This window comes from Hyperolius riggenbachi, chromosome 12 (assembly GCF_040937935.1).
Source record: "Hyperolius riggenbachi isolate aHypRig1 chromosome 12, aHypRig1.pri, whole genome shotgun sequence".
In the NCBI taxonomy this organism is placed as follows: Eukaryota; Metazoa; Chordata; class Amphibia; order Anura; family Hyperoliidae; genus Hyperolius; species Hyperolius riggenbachi.
Window position 1 is genome coordinate 234,447,668 of NC_090657.1, and position 17,618 is coordinate 234,465,285.

At 46.2% G+C, this 17,618-nt stretch overlaps 1 protein-coding gene across 3 annotated transcripts in view; it reads left to right on the forward strand.

Moving 5' to 3' along the window:
- ABCA5 (ATP binding cassette subfamily A member 5) overlaps positions 1-17,618 on the forward strand; it is a 230,244-nt gene that overhangs the window by 78,859 nt on the left and 133,767 nt on the right. For all 3 annotated transcript variants that reach the window (XM_068263315.1, XM_068263316.1, XM_068263317.1), the window contains 7 exons: positions 1,762-1,950; positions 4,309-4,456; positions 5,220-5,388; positions 5,505-5,563; positions 8,722-8,832; positions 12,511-12,686; positions 14,456-14,575. In XM_068263315.1, coding sequence (XP_068119416.1) covers positions 1,762-1,950; positions 4,309-4,456; positions 5,220-5,388; positions 5,505-5,563; positions 8,722-8,832; positions 12,511-12,686; positions 14,456-14,575 — 972 coding nt within the window. The remainder of the gene's footprint in view (positions 1-1,761; positions 1,951-4,308; positions 4,457-5,219; positions 5,389-5,504; positions 5,564-8,721; positions 8,833-12,510; positions 12,687-14,455; positions 14,576-17,618) is intronic.

The window sequence follows — 17,618 nt, forward strand, 5'->3', positions numbered from 1 at the left end:
GTGCTTTTCAGCGCTGCTAGATTTGGGCGCAGCCGGCGCCTCCATAGACTTCAATAGGAATCATTCCTATTGAAGTGCTCAGTGAGGAACGTCGGCTCCGTCAGAAGACAGAGCCGAAGTTGCTTAAAAACATAATAATTCGGCCTCCAGCAATCGCTGGAAGCCGAATTATTTCATTCCCCCACTATCCATGTCGGCCTGGAGGGGGAATAGTAATTAAATCGGCCCGGACTTGTGCAGAAGCAGGATCAGCTATATAACGCTGTATCCTGCGCCCAAGTCTACCGGCGCCGATTTCAAATGTACGCGGTCACTGACCCTCAAAAAGCCATCCAGGGCGCCCTCACCCGGAAAGGTTTGAGAGCCACTGATCTATAGTATGAAGAATCTCAGAGATAAGGCAGAATCGGGTAAATCGCTGAAGTATCCAGTCCTGCACAGCTCTACCATCAACTTCCTGTTCCACAGACTTCATGGCTTCAGGCCGCCCCCTCGTCAGAGAATTCTGTCAGTGCCCCGCCCCCTTACAGTCTAAACAGCAGTATGATGGAGATCAAGGCTGTTACAAGGCACCTGAACTGAGAGGGATATGGAAGCGGCCATATTTGTTTCCTTTCAAACCATACCAGATGCCTGGCATCGTGCTGATCTATTTGGCTGCAGTAGAGTCTGAATCACAGCCCTGAAACAATCCAGTCAGATTTAAGTCAGAACAAATGATCAGCATACTCTTTCAGGGTCTATTGCTAAAAGACATTCTGCATTGTCGAAAAGGAAATAAATATGGCAGCCTCCATATCACTCTCACTTTGAGTTCCCTTTAATTCTTTTATTTTCAGATTATTTTACTGTTCTTTATTTTAAAGCGGACCTGAACTCAGAATTTCCTCTCTGCTCTAAAAGTTACGCCACAGCATAATAACCTTTACAGAAAAACATTTTTGTTACTGCTGATACCAATCCTGCAATAAATCTACAGTGTGTCTACTTCCCGCTTTCATGGAAGCAGACCTATTGTTAACATCCTGTGTTTACAAATTAGCTGATCTGCCGTGGCAGAGGAGATTCATGAGCTGACACAGCTGAGAGATCAAATTACAGTTCTGATTAGTCACAGATGAGAGGGAGTAAGACAGGCTTAACTCTCTAAATACCTACAGGGTGCATTTCTCTGTGTTTTCCTTCTGCCCTGTGCAAGGGTTCAGCTCCACTTAAAGAGGAACTCCAGCCTAAACAAACATACTGTCATTAAGTTACATTAGTTATGTTAATTAAAATAGATAGGCAATATAATCTCTTACCCACCCTGTTTTAAAAGAACAGGCAAATGTTTGATTTCATGAGGGCAGCCATCTTTTTGGTTAAAAAGGAGGTGACAGGGAGCATGAGACACAGTTCCAACTGTCCTGTGTGCTGATCACCCCTCCCAGTTTCTAGGCAACGTGAATAACATAGGAAATCCCATCATGCTTTGCACAGCATCAGGGGAAAAAAGCCCAAGCTTTTTTTCTTTGATGGGTGGAGCTTAAGTAAAAATGCAGCTAAAAATGATGCTTTGGTAAGAAAAACAAAGTTCTGATGCTGTGAAACTGTTAAAGAAACACCAAGCCTTTTCAGTTCTGCTGAGTAGATTTTTTAGTCCGGAGGTTCACTTTAAACTAAAAAGTTAAGTGTATAGCATGTCAGCCTGTAAGCCGGTAAAACATGACACCATAGACAAAATGAAAAGCTATTTTTTTTCATATGCTGTCTTCCCCGCAGATCCTGTTTGCGCTGATGTTGACGCCGCTGTTCAAGAAGGCCAAGCAAGCTGGTGCTGTTGCGTTCCTGGCCACCCTCCTCCTGGGCGCACTGGGTATCTTCATTGTGCTGAAAGAAGATTTCCCCAAGTCCTTTGTGTGGTTCTTCAGTCCGTTCTGCCAGTGCACCTTCATGATTGGAATAGCCCAAGTGAGCACACTATTGTCCTCGAGTTTCCAGTCATTGTTCCCCTCTGCAGGGTTTTGTTTTACTAGCTACTCCCTCCCTAACTAACGTAACAATTCCAACCCTACCTCGAATTCTCCCACCCTACCCCATACTCCCCTCCACCCAGCCCCCCCCACCCACCCACAGTCTTCATATTTTGGAGTCACATGACCCCAGCATTCAGGCCCCTTGCACACTGGCATTGTGAACCTTTGTTGCGTTACTCTTTCTTACCGCAAGGAGGCGTGAGTGTAATACAAGTCTATGAAGCCTTGCAGAGTTAAAGGGGAACTGAACTAAGAGGTATACGGAGGCTGCCATATTTATTTCCTTTTAATCAATACCAGTTGCCTGACAGCCCTGCTGATCCTCTGCCTCTAATGCTATTAGCCATAGCCCCTGAACAAGCATGCAGCAGATTAGGTGTTCCAAACTTTAAAGTCAGATCTGACAAGATTAGCTGCATGCTTGTTTCTGGTGTTATTCAGATACTACTGCAGAGAAATAGACCAGCAGGGCTTCCAGGCAACTGGTATTGATTAAAAGGAAATAAATATGGCAGCCTCCGTATACCTGTTACTTCAGTTCCCCTTTAATGTGGTGTGATGCGCCGGAAGCATCTGATCTCACGGAAAGGGAATATATGTTCCCTGAGTCAATGAGATTGTTTTTGTCCATTTAAAAATGCTTTCATTTTCTCAGTTCTTAGTGAAAAATACACACTGTAGCATTATTTCAGAATCAAATATCCTCACCATAAGTTATGACACGAACATAATTTTGTGCTGAGGCAGGAGCAATAATCGGAATCGCACTTATCTGCTGTAAAATGACTATTGCAGGACACTGAAGGGAGCCAAAGGCCCTCCAAGCACCTTGACTCTGATTGGCACTGGTCCAGCTCCGCCCATGCCATGCTTCACCACTCCCATGCTGTTCAACATTGCCGAAACCACGCCCTTCCACTTCTGGAAGTACTTAGGGGAGGGCTGTGTGTTTAATAGTCACGCCTTCTCTCCACTCAGCGGGGGAGTGAGTGGGTGAATGACTGGAGACCACCACCTCATCCTGGGAGTCCCGGCCACTTCAGGCCTGCCTTCAGAAGCTGGGGAGGGACTGGACAGGAGCTGCAGCGTATAGTCATCCCTGGAACTTCTGGTGGTCCAGGAGGAGGCGGGGTTATGCTGCAGCTGGGGTGGCTGGGAGGGAGAGGGCATACAAAAGAGTTATAGTGCCGTTTAGGCTTTAACCTCCCTGGCGGTGTGAACGAGCCTAACTCGTCCAGGGAAAAATAGCTTTCAAAAAATGGACAAGGCAGGCTCATCCAGCAGTCCTAAGGCAGGGTTCTGATGTTGTTGTTTTTTGCATTAAAATTTGTGTTTGTATGCAAATTTTTGCATGCTTTAGAAACCTGCATGCGGAAATTCTCACACGCATGCAAACTTTGATGCGAAAAAAATGCCGTTTTCCGCCAATAAGCTGAAGAGTGGAGAAATTGTGGCCTGGCAGAAAGGGAAAATTAAAGTTTCAAACACAAAAACATGTCAAAAATCAAAATGATTATACTCACTATGTATACTAGACGCATTTTGGAAAGTTACAGGCAAAAATTTCATAAAAATTAATTGAACCACTTTTTGCAAAGAAATCCAGCAGAAATTGAACGTCAGGGAGGATAATCCATATTAGCTGGACAACAAATTTGAGCTATAGAACAAAACCCACTATTTTCAAAACAGGACTTTTTGTGCCGATTGCCACATTTATAACTAGTCGATCACACCTGCTTTGAGGTCACTGGGAGACTAGCTCTTTACCCTGTAAGAACTAGTAGAGAGAAGGGATGGTCAATGTGGTGATGCCACCTTGCATTCAGATATAATGCAAATTGTATGAAGCTGGAAAGTGGGCCAAAATCAACAGGAAGTTCATTTGACTGTTAAAGTTCCAAGCAGGTCCCCCCCCCCCCCCCCCATCTTGCTATAATCATCACTGCTGGAAATGGAAGATGCCACGTACATGTGGCTGGTTTTAGAGTCCTGCCCTGCACCAGTCACCACCCACTGCCACACCCTCTAACTGCATTTACATACAGAGCCACACCCCTGGAACAATTGGTATACATGGGATGAAACCACTCCCCCGTCACAAGCGTGTCACGATTTAAAGCTTAACCCGCTTTCAGGTTGTTTAAAATGTTGAGGAGTTTTCCATAAGCAGAGTATAAATAAAGTTCCCTCCATTTTATTACTTGTATATCCGTTCCTTGAATATTATGGTGTTCTGATCTTCAGTCTTTTGAATAATCTGGTCTTGTGATCTCCTGATCTTGTGTTTCAGCTGATGATTCTGGAGGAACATGGGAAGGGTGCTCAGCTGTTTAACCTGAAGGACGGACCTTATCCTCTCATCATCACTTTCATCTTCCTCGTGGTGGACAGCGTCATGTATCTGCTTCTAGCATCATATCTGGACCAGATCCTCCCAGGTATGGGCACTCCTAGCTCTGCCATTACGGGTCTTTTCTTGGACCTCATTATTCATGAGTATTTGAACGTCAAGCGTACCCAAAGCGAACCTAAAGAGAAAGATGAGATTCTTGCCTAAGAATAGGAAAGCCTCTGTAGAGTCTTCCCACGTCCTCCTGGAGACCACCATTGCCACACTTGGAGCCCCGGAATATATCTGACAAGAGTCTGTCGGATATGTTCTTGTGGCTGTGCTTCTATTCTGGTGTTGCACTGCTGCTCTCGTTCACGAAGAGGAATGTGGACGTGAACCTCTAGAGGGTCCCAGGCAGTAGCGATGGTCTAGAGGAGGATGTGGGAAGCCTCTGCAGTATCCAGAAGCTTCCCTCTTCTTAGGCAAGTATCTGATTTTTTTTTTTTTATTGTACGCAAAAAAAAAATGTTGTCTTCTGCATACATTTTTTGAGTTTCATCCCAAATTTGTGGTGGTTTACTCTGGTGTTTTGGAGACCAGTTTGGATGCCAGGTTGAGTTTGGTGTTTTTGAGATCTAAAAAAAACCTAACCTACTGAGAGATTTCTGAAAATATAGCTTCCCGATCATGTGAAAAATACTAGGAAACAAAAACCGTGATCAGACTTCTCAGTCCATTGCAGTAGTATCTCTCCTTGGAACTGACAAGTCCTCTTACTACTTAGTTGCCATATTTTGGGTTACTGTGCTGAGGACTTTCAATAAATTGATGGGCTTATGGCATCCTAACCTCTTTCTATCTGGAAATAGGTGAATACGGTCTCAAACGGACACCTCTGTTCTTTCTGAAGCCTTCTTATTGGTCAAAGAGAAGGCGAAATTACGGAGTACTAGATGAAGCCTTCTTCTGCACCAATACGGACCTCAGTGATGCTGTTGAGCCGGTACCACTGGGTCTGCAAGGGAAGGAGGCCATCAGGTGTGTTACTACATGCTTTCTCGTTATTACTTGCTTATACTGCTTTTTGCTGATGGGCTTCAACAAAATGGCAGCTGTAATTCCACTAAATGCCTTTTAATTACCTTCTGTTGTAGGATTAAACATGTTCACAAATCCTTCAAGAAGGAAAACCAACAGGTGGAAGCATTACAAGGTAAGGAAGCTCCCGGCACTGTGGACCTGCTTTAGTGGTCTGATTTGATACCAACGATGATCTCGAGGAGATACAAGAGAGAAATGGTAGACCAGAAAACTCTTGGTGTGGCATCTCAAGGAATGTAATCAAAATGAGGTACTCCCAAAACACGGGTCACCATCCTGGTAGCCACTACGTAGGGCAGGTGGCGAATTTCCCACCTTCTCATTGGAGGTGAGGCTATCCAATCAGAAACCACTAAAACTGAATTTCTCTTAACTGGTAAAGTTTTAGTTCAGAAACCAGGTATGTTTAGGTTTGGAGGCAACCGAAAAAACAAGCTCACTAAAATGTAAAAAGCGGCTCACATTTAGAGTCAAAAATGTTATTGCAGGACCAGAATAAAATACATAATAATAATATGGTAGGACATTAGACTATGACTATAGTAGGATTAGATGGTGAGATCCTCTGAGGACAGTCAGTGACATGACTATGTACTCTGTAATGTGCTGCAGAAGATGTCAGTGCTATATAAATACATAATAATAATATGGTAGAACATTACACATGACTATGGCAGTATTAGATTGTGAGCTCCTCTGAGGACAGTCAGTGACATGACTATGTACTCTGTAATGTGCTGCAGAAGACGTCAGTGCTATATAAATACATAATAATAATATGGTAGGACATTAGACTATGACTATAGTAGGATTAGAGTGTGAGCTCCTCTGAGGACAGTCAGTGACATGACTATGTACTCTGTAATGTGCTGCAGAAGATGTCAGTGCTATATAAATACATAATAATAATATGATAGGACATTAGACTATGGCTATGGTAGGATTAGAGTGTGAGCTCCTCTGAGGACAGTCAGTGACATGGCTATGTACTCTGTAATGTGCTGCAGGAGATGTCAGTGCTATATAAATACATAATAATAATATGGTAGGACATTACACTATGACTATGGTAGGATTAGAGTGTGAGCTCCTCTGAGGACAGTCAGTGACATGACTATGTACTCTGTAATGTGCTGCAGAAGATGTCAGTGCTATATAAATACATAATAATAATAATATGGTAGGACATTACACTATGACTATGGTAGGATTAGATTGTGAGCTCCTCTGGGGACAGTCGGTGACATGACTATGTACTCTGTAATGTGCTGCAGGAGATGTCAGTGCTATATAAATACATAATAATAATAATATGGTAGGACATTACACTATGACTATGGTAGGATTAGAGTGTGAGCTCCTCTGAGGACAGTCAGTGACATGGCTATGTACTCTGTAATGTGCTGCAGGAGATGTCAGTGCTATATAAATACATAATAATATTATGGTAGGACATTAGACTATGACTATGGTAGGATTAGATTGTGAGCTCCTCTGGGGACAGTCGGTGACATGACTATGTACTCTGTAATGTGCTGCAAGAGATGTCAGTGTTATATAAATACATAATAATAATATGGTAGGACATTACACTATGACTATGGTAGGATTAGCCACTTAAGGACCAGGGTATTTATGGCTGATCTGTGCTGCGTGGGCTCTCCAGCTCACAGCACAGATCAGGAATCAGCCAGGGCGATCAGATTTCCCCCCCTTTTTTCCCCACTGGGGGGATGTTTGTCCCGCTGCAGGGGTCTGATCGCTGCCGGCTACTTGTGCCTTGCGGGGAGGGGGGCTCCGATTCCCAGCCTCCCCTTCCCTCCCTCTACCGCAGACTATGGGCGGCACAGGACGGAGATTCGTCCTGCGCCGCCTCTAATAGGCTTCAGCCTATCAGACTGCGCCGATCCCCGGCCAATCAGAGGCCGGGGATTGCCGATCTCCGTTACGGTGCTGCTGCGTAGATCGGCGGCTCGCAGGCTGTTCACGGAGACACCCTCCGTGAACTGACATGGAAAGGCCGTTTCCATGTACTTCCACTTACGACCAGCCGCCGCCTATCGGCGTTAGGCGGTCGTTAAGTGGTTTGTCAGCTCCTCTGAGGACAGTCAGTGACATGACTATATACTCTGTAATGTGCTGCAGAACATATCAGTGCTATATAAATACATAATAATAATAATATGGTAGGACATTAGACTATGACTATGGTAGGATTAGATTGTGAGCTCCTCTGAGGACAGTCAGTGACATGACCATGTACTCTGTAATGTGCTGCAGAAGATGTCAGTGCTATATAAATACATAATAATAATATAGTAGGACATTAGACTATGACTATGGTAGGATCAGATGGTGAGCTCCTCTGAGGACAGTCAGTGACATGACTATGTACTCTGTAATGTGCTGCAGAAGATGTCAGTGCTATATAAATACATAATAATAATATGGTAGGACATTGGACTATGACTATGGTAGGATTAGAGTGTGAGCTCCTCTGAGGACAGTCAGTGACATGACTATGTACTCTGTAAAGTGCTGCAGAAGATATCAGTGCTATATAAATACATAATAATAATATGGTAGGACATCAGACTATGTCTATGGTAGGATTAGAGTGTGAGCTCCTCTGAGGACAGTCAGTGACATGACTATGTACTCTGTAAAGTGCTGCAGAAGATATCAGTGCTATATAAATACATAATAATAATATGGTAGGACATTACACTATGACTATGGTAGGATTAGATTGTGAGGTCCTCTGAGGACAGTCAGTGACATGACTGTACTCTGTAATGTGCTGCAGAAGATGTCAGTGCTATATAAATACATAATAATAATATGGTAGGACATTAGACTATGGCTATGGCAGGGAATAGAGTGTGAGCTCCTCTGAGGACAGTCAGTGACATGACTATGTACTCTGTAAAGTGCTGCAGAAGATATCAGTGCTATATAAATACATAATAATAATATGGTAGGGCATTAGACTATGACTATGGTAGGACAGTCGGTGACCTGACTCTCTACTCTGTAAAGTGCTGTACCTTTCAGTAATCCCCAATATAGTCTGATCTGGCCTAAGGAAGGTTGTCCACTTCAAAGACCTGTTTGTAGAGTCACTTAGTAAATGAATGTATAAGACTTGTAAGACTTTCTTCCTAATGGCAGGATATGTTCAGGCTGGAGGTATAAATAATCTGCTCTCAGGAAGTGATGGGGATGGCAGGACTGTGTGTGACATTTTGTGGTCCCCTTGTTTCCCCGCAGGTCTTACCTTGGACATCTATGAAGGTCAGATAACAGCGCTGCTCGGGCACAGTGGCACTGGCAAATCAACGCTGATGAATATTTTATGTGGCCTCTGCCCGCCGTCTGAAGGTGAGACTCTCTGCTTTGTGCCATGCGGCGGTGTGCGGTCACCAGGGAAGCAGGACTGCTTATCATTAGTGTGCTGTGATTATTTCCCATCTAAAGCCTTCTACACCTTAGATAAGTCATTTAAAGAGGAACTCCAGTGAAAATAATGTAATAAAAGAAGTGCTTCATTTTTACAATAATTATGTATAGATGATTCAGTCAGTGTTTGCCCATTGTAAAGTCTTTCCTCTCCCTGATTTACATTCAGACATTTACCACATGGTGACATCTTTACTGCTGGCAGGTGATGCCAGTGGCAGGAGATGCTGCTTGCTTTTTTTGGCAGTTGGAAATAGCTGTTAACAGCTGTTATTTCCCATAATGCAATGAGGTTCCCAGACAGGAAACTGTCAGGACATCACACTGTGGGAGGGGTTTCACCACAATATCAGCCATACAGCGCCCCCTGATGGTCTGTTTGTGAAAAGGAATAGATTTCTCATGTAAAAGGGAGTATCAGCTACTGATTGGGTAATGTTTAATTCTTGGCCACGGTTTCTCTTTAAAACATCCAATGAACTACAGATATCAGACAGCAATTGTAAACAATGTAGTTAAACAAACAGTGCAGGATTTAGTTTACTCAATTCTCCATCGAGTGATTAAGCGATCGGCTTTATTGGGTGATTAACAGTGTGGTTGATGGAAAGTCGATTAACCAGTGGCCCACACACATGCAAGCAAGATCCTGGCGATTTTCCTTCACTTATCGAGCTGAACAATGTTGTGCCTCCATGCTCCGAAACCATAAAACCACTCTGTCCATGGATATCAGTAGCTGATTACTTTCCGATCAACCAATATTTTCCTTTCTGCCCGATTGAGGAAATTGGTGGATTCAGATGGTCAGATATTGGCCCACTTTGCATTAATGGATTAGAATGATACATAATGGATTATCTCCTTATCCAATAAAATGATCAAATCGAATGGTCAATTGAACAGAAAAACAGTAATGCATGGGCACCTTAAAGAGGAACTTCAGCCTAAACAAACATACTGTCATTAAGTTACATTAGTTATGTTAATTTAAATATATAGATAATATAATCTATTACCCACCCTGTTTTAAAAGAACAGGCAAATGTTTGATTTGATTTCATGGGGGCAGCCATCTTTTTAGGTGAAAGGAGGTGGCAGGGAGCATGAGACACAATTCCAACTGTCCTGTGTCCTGATCACCCCTCCCAGTTGCTAAGCAACGAGAACAACAGTATAGGAAATCCCATCATGCTTTGCACAGCATCAGGGGAAAAATGATTTCTTTGATGGAGCTTAGCTTCTGTGAAGCTAAAAATAAGGCTTAGGGCTCGTCTCCACTAATGCGGCGTGCGTCTTGCAGACGCACACCGCACTGAGCCGGTGGGCGGGATCGCAGGCGAATCCCATGAGCCGCGCCATGCTCGGCTATGGGATTCGCAGCCTCCGTGGCGAAATCTGCGGGGGGTTCCGGGCGAATCGCTCCCGCAAGCAATTTCGCCGCGGCGCCGTCATCCCCTATGGCAGAATTTCCCCGTGCGAATGATGTGCGGGGAAACTCTGCAGAATCGCCGGCGAAACCGCCCTAGTGGAAACGGGCCCTATGATAAGAAAAACAAAGTTCTGATGCTGTGAAACTAAAGAAACCCCAAGCCTTTTCAGTGCTGCTGAGTAGATTTTTAGTCCGGAGGTTTACTTTAATGAGGGGTTAAACTCTGACGTACCATTTAGTAAAAACAGGTTTACCTACTTTGTATTGCCCATACAGTGACCATATTTGTTTTTGTGCTCAAGTATTATTGTCTGTTTAGAAATTACCTACCTAAAGTACAGTTTATCTGCACTGATATACAGCATAGCTGCTGTATTTATATATTACAATGTATCCAGGGAAAAGGAGCCATATCCTATTACCAAACTAACCACAGATGAGCGCTGGCGAGTTCTTAAATCAGGCAATGGGAGCGTCGTCGCTCCCCCACCCCCACAATCACCCCCCACCCCTGGGAGGCAAAGAACTCGCCTGGGCGAGTACCCAGTTGCAGTTTGCTTGCTGCCGGGAAACGATGCAAAAAAGCAGGTCTAAACCAGCAAATGAATGTCGTCGCTGCTGCACCTGGGGGTCTCCTTTTAATAAGGAGACCCCCAGAGCTCCCAGGTGGTCTGTCTGCACATGGACGAAGCCCCCCGCAGCTGAGGCAGGCACTCCCGGCCAATTTACCTTAATCTCTGCTGAACACCCGCTTGAACGTCACCGCAAGTACCATTGTAATTCTCGAGGCTTCTGGCAAGGATGGACAGACAGATGGGGAGGAGATGCAGCGGCGGAAGGTGGCGACGGACGTTCAGTTTTCACATGCATGTCCTGGAGGAGCAGGGAGGCAGTGCCGTGGTGCCAAAGGACCGCACCACAGGGTAAAACCCTGCCCCCACTCCCATCGCCCAGGATATGGTAGCATCGCTCAGGCTTTCACTTGAGTAATGCTGCCTAACGATTGCCCATCGCGCATAGGAAACCGGCAATAGGATTGTCTGGTAATCCTTGTGCAATGGCAAGGTGATAAGTAGTTCGCATCTGCAAGGTACTTCTCCTGTGTACACTTCTGACTTGTATTCAGCTGAGACACTTCTGTCAGTGTTTTTGTTATCTTGTTTTTCTTATCAGCTACTATTGTAATAACTTTCTCAAGTTCAGCAATGTCGCTAAGCTTCCCACTGAAGGATAAAGTGCTGTGTTTAACTGTTTGAATGCTGTTCTGCTACCAGTGTCTTTTTTTTTTTCTGGTAGTACCTTTTTTGCTGTAAAGAATCTTTTAGAACAGAGAAGAAATACTGAGTGTTGTACCACAGGATGGATACTGAGTGTTGATGCAATATCTGATCGTGATTTATGGGCATGGTAAAAGCGCCGCTGGCGATACTGCGGTCTGCCAGGAAGCATTTCTGTGCACGTGTAATTGGCTGAAAGGAGACCAGATGGATCAGTTTTCTTCTGCTGCTGAGAATGAAGACGCCAGAGGCAGTTCAGCTTCTACCCGGAGCCAAGCTCTAGATTTCTGCCATGCACCCCCCTGGCCTCCATGCATATTAATGATTGTAATTAGAGGGGGCAATGCCTGGGGAAGAATGCTTACTCTTTCGCATTGCTTTCTTCCTATCGTTTTATGATGCTCTCCTGGCATTCGGGGGCAGGGGGGGGGGGGGAATATACAATGATGTAATAATCAGTGCCACTTAGTGGATTGCCACTTTACAGTCAACTCTTGCAACGGACAGAAGGGAAACCTAGAGAAATGCACCCTGTATGTATTTAGAGAGTTTAGCCTGTCTAATTCCCCCTCATCTGTGACTAATTACAAGTTGTAATTTGATCTCTCAGCTGTGTCAGCTGGCAGAGCAGTTAATTTGTAAACACAGGATGTTAACCCTATGTCTGCTTCCATGAAAGCAGGAAGTAGACAAGCAGCAGATTTTTTTGCAGGATTTGTATCCGCTGTAACAAATGTTTTTTCTTTAATGGTTAGTATGCTGTGGCTTCTCTTTGAGAGCAGAGAGGAAGTTCTGAGTTCAGGTCCCCTTCGTTGTGTAGCAGTCTCTGATTCTGACCACGCCTCTGTCTGCACCATGCGTACAAAGGGAACCTGTCTATCTGTGTTTTAGGGGCGGCCACCATCTACGGTCACAGGGTGACGGACATTGACGAGATTCTTGACATCAGGAAGGTGATCGGCGTCTGCCAGCAGACCGATATCCACTTTGATGTCCTCACCGTCCAAGAGAACCTGTCTGTTTTCGCCTCACTGAAGGGGATTAATGAAGCGGCCAAGGAACAGGAGGTACGACCTGGACCTGCATCTAAATAATAATGGAAAAATAATCTGCAAAACTGGGCATTGGATAATGCCGATAGTGTAATATGTAATGCCGATCAGTAATGTTGCCAATATTCTATTGTTGCCTTACCTACCCTAAATCTCAGACTAACCATCCCCCCCTTCCTATGACGCTACCCCCCTCCCCTCCCACACCTACGCACAACTCTAACCCTCCCTATAGTATAGACGGCCGTTCCCCTCTTCTGTAGACGGCCGTTCCCCTCTTCTGTAGACGGCCGTTCCCCTCTTCTGCAGACGGCCGTTCCCCTCTTCTGCAGACGGCCGTTCCCCTCTTCTGCAGACGGCCGTTCCCCTCTTCTGCAGACGGCCGTTCCCCTCTTCTGCAGACGGCCGTTCCCCTCTTCTGCAGACGACCGTTCCCCTCTTCTGCAGACGGCCGTTCCCCTCTTCTGCAGACGGCCGTTCCCCTCTTCTGCAGACGGCCGTTCCCCTCTTCTGCAGACGGCCGTTCCCCTCTTCTGTAGACGGCCGTTCCACTCTTCTGTAGACGGCCGTTCCACTCTTCTGTAGACGGCCGTTCCACTCTTCTGTAGACGGCCGTTCCCCTCTTCTGTAGACGGCCGTTCCCCTCTTCTGTAGACGGCCGTTCCCCTCTTCTGTAGACGGCCGTTCCCCTCTTCTGTAGACGGCCGTTCCCCTCTTCTGTAGACGGCCGTTCCCCTCTTCTGTAGACGGCCGTTCCCCTCTTCTGTAGACGGCCGTTCCCCTCTTCTGTAGACGGCCGTTCCACTCTTCTGTAGACGGCCGTTCCACTCTTCTGTAGACGGCCGTTCCCTCTCTTCTGTAGACGGCCGTTCCCCTTCTTCTGTAGACGGCCGTTCCCCCTCTTCTGTAGACGGCCGTTCCCCCTCTTCTGTAGAAGGCCGTTCCCCCTCTTCTGTAGAAGGCCGTTCCCCCTCTTCTGTAGAAGGCCGTTCCCCCTCTTCTGTAGAAGGCCGTTCCCCCTCTTCTGTAGACGGCCGTTCCCTCTCTTCTGTAGACGGCCGTTCCCCCTCTTCTGTAGACGGCCGTTCCCCCTCTTCTGTAGACGGCCGTTCCCCCTCTTCTGTAGACGGCCGTTCCCCCTCTTCTGTAGACGGCCGTTCCCCCTCTTCTGTAGACGGCCGTTCCCCCTCTTCTGTAGACGGCCGTTCCCCCTCTTCTGTAGACGGCCGTTCCCCCTCTTCTGTAGACGGCCGTTCCCCCTCTTCTGTAGACGGCCGTTCCCCCTCTTCTGTAGACGGCCGTTCCCCCTCTTCTGTAGACGGCCGTTCCCCCTCTTCTGTAGACGGCCGTTCCCCTCTTCTGTAGACGGCCAGACCCCCCCCCCCACAGCCGGCCAGACCCCCCTCTTCCATAGATGGCAGTCTCCCCCCCTCCATAGCCAGCCAGACCCCTCATAGCCGGCCAAACCCCCCTTCCATACCTAGCCACCCTCAGACAGTAACTCCCTCTTCCATGTGAAGCCCCCTTGATCACCAGCCAACAGAGGGGGCTGAAGTGTGCAGAGAACATAACCTCAATGCCTTCGTACTCAGCACAGTGGCAAGATTCTCTGGAAATTGCCCATCAAATGACCGTGTGCTTGGCCAGCATTGAAGACCCCAACACCAATGTCACAGAAGATGTTGACGCCATATACATCCAAATTAATGATATGCGTATATTTTGTGTATGAACCTTTCCGGTCGTGTGATGTCTTCTCTCTGATCTCTGGATTTATGTTGTAGATAAACCGGATCCTTCATGACCTGGATATGGAAGCAACCAAGCACAACCAGGTGAAGAGCCTGAGTGTCGGGCAGCGCCGGAAGCTGGCAGTGGGCATCGCCATCTTGGGCAATCCTAAGGTGAGTTCCTTAGTAGCACGGGGCCTGGGGGGGAGGGCTGACCACTGGACTGCATGCCTGGTACTTGGATATGACCACACAGGTGGCACTCGTGGTACTTACATATGACCACACAGGTGGCACTCGTGGTACTTACATATGACCACACAGGTGGCACTAGTGGTACTTACATATGACCACACAGGTGGCACTAGTGGTACTTATGACCACACAGGTGGCACTCGTGGTACTTACATATGACCACACAGGTGGCACTAGTGGTACTTACATATGACCACACAGGTGGCACTCGTGGTACTTACATATGACCACACAGGTGGCACTCGTGGTACTTACATATGACCACACAGGTGGCACGCATGGTACTTACATATGACCACAGGTCACACTCCTGGTATTTGGATATGACCACACAGGTGGCATTCGTGGCTCATACACACCTACCAACAATCTGTCCAACTATCTTCCAAACTTGTCTGTTGGAAGATAAGTTTGGCGTCTGTACGGCTGGCAAACAACAAGACTACTAACTGATAACCGGTTGTTTGCCAGATCCAACCGGAGGATCAATCTGACCAACTGTCATGCAGGTTGGAACGTGTGTGCAAGTCTTATTGTTTTTGAATGTGGACATGTTGTGAAGGTGGTCATTTAGCTTGCACACATAGTATTTATGTTAGTTGGTTGACGTGTGTGTACATACTTGTCAGGTAAACAACTTGTTGTGCGGATGGTCATGTTGTGCGGTTGGTTGTGCATTAAGTTGGATGTGTGTATGAGCCTTTAGATATGAACACACATGTGGCACTCCTGTTACGTGTGTGTGTGTGCGTGCGTGCGTGTGTGTGTGTGTGTGTGTGTGTGTGTGTGTGCGCGTGTGCGTGTGTGCGCGCGTGTGTTTGTATTATAGTTTTTGTGTGTTTGTATAGTGTGTGCATTATAGTTGTGTATTTGTATAGTGTGTGTGTATTATACAGGGTGGGCCATTTATATGGATACACCTTAATAAAATGGGAATGGTTGGTGATATTAATTTCCTGTTTGTGGCACATTAGTATATGTGAGGGGGGAAACTTTTCAAGATGGGTGGTGACCATGGCGGCCATTTTGAATCCAACTTTTGTTTTTTCAATAGGAAGAGGGTCGTGTGAGACATCAGACTTATTGGGAATTTCACAAGAAAAACAATGGTGTGCTTGGTTTTAACATAACTTTATTCTTTCATAAGTTATTTACAAGTTTTTGACCACTTATAAAATGTGTTCAATGTGCTGCCCATTGTGTTGGATTGTCAATGCAACCCTGAGGTTGCAATCCTGAGGTGAGAGACATATGGAGGCTGCCATACTTATTTCCGTTTAAATTTAACTATGCACAATGCCTGGCAGTCCTGCTGATCCTCTGCCTCTATACAAACACGCAACTATAATACACACACTATACAAAACACACAAACACTATAATACACACACAACAACAAGGTGGGCCATTTATATGGATACACCTTAATAAAATGGGAATGGTTAGTGATATTAATTTCCTGTTTGTGGCGCATTAGTATATGTGAGGGGGAAAACTTTTCTAGATGGGTGGTGACCATGGTGGCCATTGTGAAGTTGGCCATTTTGAATCCAACTTTTGTTTTTTCAATAGGAAGAGGGTCGTGTGAGACATCAAACTTATTGGGAATTTCACAAGAAAAACAATGGTGTGTTTGGTTTTAACGTAACTTTATTTTTTCAAGTTTCTGACCACTCATAAAATGTGTTCAATGTGTTGCCCTTTGTGTTGGGTTGTCAATGCAACCTTCTTCTCCCACTCTTCACACACTGATAGCAACACCGCAGGAGAAATGCCAGCACAGGCTTCCAGTATCTGTACCCTCTTCTCCCACTCCTCACACACTGATAGCAACACCGCAGGAGAAATGCCAGCACAGGCTTCCAGTATCTGTACCCTCTTCTCCCACTCCTCACACACTGATAGCAACACCGCAGGAGAAATGCCAGCACAGGCTTCCAGTATCTGTACCCTCTTCTCCCACTCCTCACACACTGATAGCAACACCGCAGGAGAAATGCCAGCACAGGCTTCCAGTATCTGTACCCTCTTCTCCCACTCCTCACACACTGATAGCAACACTGCAGGAGAAATGCCAGCACAGGCTTCCAGTATCCGTACCCTCTTCTCCCACTCTTCACACACTGATAGCAACACCGCAGGAGAAATGCCAACACAGGCTTCCAGTATCCGTACCCTCTTCTCCCACTCTTCACACACTGATAGCAACACCGCAGGAGAAATGCCAGCACAGGCTTCCAGTATCCGTACCCTCTTCTCCCACTCTTCGCACACTGATAGCAACACCGCAGGAGAAATGCCAACACAGGCTTCCAGTATCCGTACCCTCTTCTCCCACTCTTCACACACTGATAGCAACACCGCAGGAGAAATGCCAGCACAGGCTTCCAGTATCTGTACCCTCTTCTCCCACTCTTCACACACTGATAGCAAAACCGCAGGAGAAATGCCAGCACAGGCTTCCAGTATCCGTACCCTCTTCTCCCACTCTTCTCACACTGATAGCAACACTGCAGGAGAAATGCTAGCACAGGCTTCCAGTATCCATACCCTCTTCTCCCACTCTTCACACACTGATAGCAGCACTGCAGGAGAAATGCTAGCACAGGCTTCCAGTATCCGTACCCTCTTCTCCCACTCTTCACACACTGATAGCAGCACTGCAGGAGAAATGCTAGCACAGGCTTCCAGTATCCGTATCCTCTCCTCCCACTCCTCACACACTGATAGCAAAACCGCAGGAGAAATGCCAGCACAGGCTTCCAGTATCCGTACCCTCTTCTCCCACTCCTCACACACTGATACCAACACTGCAGGAGAAATGCTAGCACAGGCTTCCAGTATCCGTAACCTCTTCTCCCACTCTTCACACACTGATAGCAACACTGCAGGAGAAATGCCAGCACAGGCTTCCAGTATCCGTACCCTCTCCTCCCACTCCTCACACACTGATAGCAACACT